At 40.8% G+C, this 6,000-nt stretch overlaps 1 protein-coding gene across 1 annotated transcript in view; it reads right to left on the bottom strand.

The window, feature by feature from the left end:
• Positions 1-858: 858 nt before the first annotated feature.
• Positions 859-6,000, bottom strand: part of SPEF2 (sperm flagellar 2) — a 184,062-nt gene continuing 178,920 nt past the window's right edge. Inside the window, exons 35-36 of the mRNA XM_015139859.3 lie at positions 2,038-2,283; positions 859-1,861 (exon numbers count right to left, since the gene is read on the bottom strand). Coding sequence (XP_014995345.3) covers positions 1,598-1,861; positions 2,038-2,283 — 510 coding nt within the window. The 3' untranslated portion in view covers positions 859-1,597. The remainder of the gene's footprint in view (positions 1,862-2,037; positions 2,284-6,000) is intronic.

The raw sequence follows: 6,000 nt of genomic DNA, 5'->3' as shown, positions 1-6,000 counted from the left end.
ACCAATTTAATGGGATCATTTTATACCTTTCCCAGGCTCTTCATGGGGTGAGGCTCCTGCAGTCCTTCTTCCATGCCTTCCCCAGACCTTGCGTTCACCCAGGACCCTGCTGCCTCCCTACCCCAGCAGCAAAATCCATGTAGACTTCCCTTTCCCTCTCTCTACCTTCCCAAACCCTGGCCATCGTTCAAGACCCAGTTTATTCCTTCTTGGGTAGACTCCCTCCATGCTTCCAGCACAAAAATATCATGTATTGAATTCCTATAATTTTGCACTTGGTTGGTTTAACTTACATCATTTTCTTGCGATTCCCGCATGTAAAAATTATCTTGCAAAAAGGAGTTAATTTTTTTTAGAGCAGTGACCAAATTATGTACTCAATTTTCTCTCTCCAATGGAAGCTTATGACATGGGTCTCAGTAGTAGGTGATCAATATTGAATAGTACCCCTAACAGCCATCATTTTTGTAGCCCTTCCCCTGTGTCAGATACCATGCCAAGTGCTTTACATGCACGACCTCACTTAATCCTCACCATCACCCTTTCAATATGAATGTCTCATCCCCATTTAACAGATGAGAAAGCCAGGATTAAGAGAAAGTTAAGGTCAGGGAGCTACTGAGGGGTAGACCTGAGATTCAGTCCCATGACCTGAGTCCAGAGCCTGTGTTCTTAAATGCTATAATCATATTTCATTACTGCATAGGCTTTGTGTCTAAACAGCTGCTAGCTTGTTAGAAATCAACTTCAGTTATACTAATGCAGGCAATAAAATTAATTTTAATATTAATAATTTAATATTTTAAAGAATCAACAATTTAGAACAAAAACATTTAGGCACACAGAAAGATATTTAAGTCTGAAGAGTTTCATTTGTGGGTATAGGAAGAAAACAGCAAAATGTAACTTGTTATCATTGAGAAGTCAAGATACACAATCTATCACTTTACAAAAGTGAAAGTGCTTTTATTTTCAACTCAGCAAACCCTTTGTAGTTCAATATAGAACTCACAGGAGCCAAACAGGGAGACTTCATGTTAAACTGGTATCTGAGAGGAATGTAGTCCCACGGTATGAAAGGGAGTTGGTGTCAGTCTCTGCCCTCCTTAGCCCCTGCTGTTAAAGGCCCGGGACTCGCCTTAGTGGATGCACATTTAGCACGTGTGGTCCAGACCTGCTTGGTGGTTATGTGATTTCTGAGTTGCAGTTCTTCCTTTCTTCTGCTGGGTTTGTCCAGTTTCTCTGGGGTTTGTCCTTAGTTTCTCCATCTTGCACACTGTTTTCCTGATGGAAGTGGTGCCCAACCTTTTGCACACACTATCATTTCCACGACAGAGATGATGTGTACCATGAGTGATTAGAGTACAATGAATATATCAGCACTTGGCTGGAGATCATGGTCTTGGTTAGCTCTTTTTGGCAGGAGGAATCTTATTCTCCAAACTCTTCAATCACAGGCTAGGGTCAGTACACAGCTACAGTGACAATCCTAACACTGTCACCCACCCAGCTTTAACTACCACCTATCAACTGTGTCTAAGCTTGCTGCCCTGTGGATATTTCAGGCTGACTTTTCTGGCCTGGTATGATTACCAGCTTAGCTTCTCCAGATTCTGGCCTGGCCTGGCCTAGCAGAGTCCAGTTTCTTTCTCTTCCATGCCAGCTCACATTTAGAAACATCGTAGCATGTCCTGAACTGGAGCCCAACCACATTAGAGCACTTTGGGGTAATACTCACAGGAAACTTATAGTCTGAATAATTTGAAATCAGGTCTTGAATAAAAGGATGCTTCAAGAGAACAGCAACTTCAATTGGCTCCAGGTTCTTGGCACCTAGGTCTTGAAATGTTTTTATGAAGCCCTTTAAAGAAGAAGAAAATGAAGTCAATCAACCTTACAATCCAGCAGCTGTTAAAAAATACTTCTATTTACTAAAGAGATTCTGTATAATTTCTATACAATGATATATTTTGAGAGCAGTTCCATAAAAATATGCTCAGAATTGAGGCCAACTTTTTACAAAATAATCTAACCAACCTCTGCATAAATGTTCTCTATCTTTAGGTGGCTGGCAAATCTGTTAGAGTCCTGTGCTTCACTTCCCCCTTTGAACACTTTGAGTAATGTTTCCATGGATATCTTTTCATTGTTTGCATTTTCAGGGATTTCTTCATCCTTCTGTTCCCTTTCCTCCCTGTTGTCTTTTAACTTCCTTTCTTCTTTTGCAGCATTTTCCTCAGGTTCAGGAAATTCCTCAGCTGGACTTGCATCAGTTGAGGAGGTCTGCAAAGTTAAATGAAGAGAACGTGAAGTCAACCTGAAGTTTTTTCCACCAATAGAGACTTTTAGAATTTACCAATTTCATAATCACACACTTTTCATGAATGACAGAGCCTACCACAAACTAGCTAGCCAGTCTAGAAGACAATACGCTAGCTGTCTTGAAAATCACAATGTCAAAATTCAAGACCAGTTTTACTTGTAGTGTATAGAAGCTTGTATAGTGTGGGGTGTGTCCTACACATCTTCATACATTCTTGGGCTGACTACACTGCCAGGTACTTCTACACCTGTAATAGATACAGATATACACATGTATATAGATGTTAAATGAGATTTGCTTTTGAAATTGATTGCAATTGAGAGGCTAAGGCAAGTCAATTGCTCTAGCTTGACAGATTCTAAGAGCTTCAGAAACATTTCTTTGGACACTGGAGGATATCCCAACTAAACACTCGGAAGGCAAAAATAGAAAACAAATCCAGTATACAAAATCAGGTTGAGATTTTTACTGCTGCTCTTTGAAATCTGGCCAAAAGTTATGAACTCAGGCACTCATGAGTATGGTGAGGAGTAAATTGTTTCGATTTCTTATGTATCAAAAGCCTGAATGTATATATTCTTCTTATGTATCCTACCATTGACCCAGTAGTTACAGGACTAGGAATTGATCCTGAAGAAATATTCATTTGCACAAATACTTTTGTATATGGCTGTTCATTCAGTGTTACAGCAAACATAGAAAACCTAAGATTCCTAAAAATGGGGGAATGGTAATATGAACTCTATTTCTGCAACAGAATATTACACTGCCATGAAAAATGATGGTTTAGCAGAATTCTTAATAACACAAGAAAACACTCAGGATAGGATAAGTGCAAAAAGAAAGCAGAAAACAAAGTAATACATGCAGTAGGATACTTTGCTTATATATCTATACTATTGATGAAAATGGAAAGCAAACACATTAAAGAGTTAACAGTGGTGACTTCTGGATAGCAGAATAGACAATTTCCTTTGCTTTGTGCTTCTTACATTCTCTATAGTAAATTTGTGTGTATATGTGTGTGTATACATGTGTGTATGTATGTATGCTTCAATATTTGATAATTTGCCAAGAGAAAAAGCAGCATTTTGGCATTTTGGCTAGCCAGATATCACAGAATATCTGAGATCTGATCTCCTTTATTCCAAAGAAGAAAAAAATGCGAATTTAGGAGGGTGCCAATGCTGTAAATATTTAATTCAGTAGAATTATTAAGTCTATATATAGATTGTGTAAGCTCTTTCTAAATAGTCATGTAAATGTCATGTATGGAAGAATTATGATGCAGCATAAAATTAAGCCTCTGGTAGTCACATGTCCCTATAAAAAATTTGAAGGGACAGTGGGCAGTGTAATGAAGGCAGATTTGCTATAGCTCTGTGTGGTCACTTTGCCTTAGTTGGGTCTCTATATCCATTGTTAAGTTCGGAATTTAAGCTTGAAAAAAGCTTGAAAAACAAAAGAGAAAAAAAGAGAGGGAAAATTTCGGAATCAAAATTTTGGAATAAAAATCATACATATTTATATAATTTTCCTCCAGGCTTTTGTCCATGTTAAACAATTGGAAATGCCACATGGCAGAAAAGTGAAATCAGCTTTAGCATTTCTACCCAGGAATCTTGGGGATTATTGCATTGGCTATCCATCAATAATTTTCCAGGGCAACGAAACAGTATAGTGAAATGAACATAGTTGTGATGTAAAACATCTTTCTGAGTGAGTCCAGGATGAATAAATTTCTATTCAGAGTGTAGCATAGGTTCTGTGTACCCAAGATAGAACATACCCAACATAGCTGTGGGCAAGCAAACGACTAGCTGCTTAGACGAGCAGATGATATCAAACTTAAGCAAAGAAGGAACCTGGCCTCTCTGTAACTCTTTCCATAATTAGGGAGAAGCTTACTTTCCAAAGGCCTGATGTAAGCATAATGGAATAAATGATTCCAAAGTCCTAATGTAAGCCTAATGGAATAAATGATTTTTAAAAAAATTTAAGAGGTAGCAATGTAAACCTCTGAAATGTCAGAGTGAGTAATCCTTAACTTATTAGTGTCAGAGGATGCTTTTCACATGTTTGCTATTTTTGCTCTCTAGGGGGTTGGTACAGAACAGGCTTAGTGGCTCAGTGGGAGGGGAAGGAAGGGAGAGAGACTGAGATCAAACTGAAGACGTTGGCATGGTCCTGCAGGGAGGGAAATGTGTGCAAGAGGCGGTGGTTATCTCCAATAGAGTCTCTGAAAGCTGATGATGTTGAATGTGGGTGCAGGAACAAAACCAGAGAGGCCAATTTGGAGAAAAGCCAGTACTTTTGAATGAGCAATTATCAGTGGTATCAAAGATCTACAGAAGTCACATTATTATCTAAGCAGGGGAACAGATTGTGGTGCTGTCAAGCACTATGTCACACTTGGCTAACCCTCAGGACTCCCAACAAATATGTCCCCAGAGTGCTACCTGTGTGTCTTCCTGACCATGCATTTCCATCATTCAATCAGCTCAGTCCCACATCTCGGATGGCAGCACAGAAGTCTGTTCTTGGACTAATGTGGGCAAAGCCTCAAAGAGCAGAAGGGCATAGAAATGTATGTGTTTTCTACCCCAGGGCCTCAAACATTCCTTGCTAAGATGTTTTTACAAGACTTTTGCAATGTGAGAGATTCAAGCTCACAATTTACTAACCCCATGCCACACAGGTGGCAGAAGGAACCATTTTCCCAAATGTCATTTATTTAAAGATCCACCTAGACTAGTGCATGACTGATGAATGCCTTGCTCTTAAATTTCTTTTAAATTACCCAAGAAGCTGTGGCTTTAAACAGAAGGCCTGAGCTGCACTGAATAAAATCAGCATGAATAGCAGAAATAGAGTAAAGAAAACTGAAACGCTGGGGAGATTTCCAGTTGTTTGTGTGGAAAGCAAAAGCAGAGATCTGATTGAATGGCTTGGGAGTGAATATGAATCTGCTGGAGGTGTTATTTCTGAGCATTATGGCTTCCTGGGTCAGGGTTGCCCAGGAAACTGGAACACAGTGGAAATGGCACAGAAATGCAGTGCCACAGCTGGAGACAGCAGGATGAGGAGTGAGTGAGAATGAGGGAGGTGGGTGGCTCCTGTGTTCCAAATGCCCCTAGGGTTCACTCCAAGTCAGGAACAGGCCTGTGTGTGAGACAGAGCCCTGTGCTCCATCCTGGCTCCACCTCCCACCCACTAGCTTAATCTCTGCAGTGCAGTGTTCTTGGTTCAGTTCCTCCACGGCGTCTTTGGATTTAAAAGGAGCTCTTGAGAACAGCACTCAAGGGGAGCTGCTTCCTGGGTGGGAACACTAGCATACGGTGAATGCAGCACTCAGGGATGGAAGGCATTAAGCGCCTTCCTGTGCTAGCTAGCCTGGCTGCCAGCCTCAGAGACAGCTGTCTGTTGCTATGGCAACAGCTCTAGCACAGGCTTCCTTTTTCCTGGCCTTTCATGCTCATCGCGGCCTCCTGGAGTCTGCTGTTGCCTCTGCCTGCCTGGAATGTCTGGAATGTCTGCTTTCCTCCTCTCTACCATGGAGACTAGACTAAACTCCATTCATTTCACTGTCCCTCTCTTCCTTCTTCCCTTCTTTCCTGGCCATGTTCACAAATACTAATCAAGCACTGGCTATGTGGCAGCTACTTCAGAGGACATGA

Source organism: Macaca mulatta, chromosome 6 (assembly GCF_049350105.2).
Source record: "Macaca mulatta isolate MMU2019108-1 chromosome 6, T2T-MMU8v2.0, whole genome shotgun sequence".
In the NCBI taxonomy this organism is placed as follows: domain Eukaryota; kingdom Metazoa; phylum Chordata; class Mammalia; order Primates; family Cercopithecidae; genus Macaca; species Macaca mulatta.
This window is presented reverse-complemented; position numbering and strand designations above follow the sequence as displayed.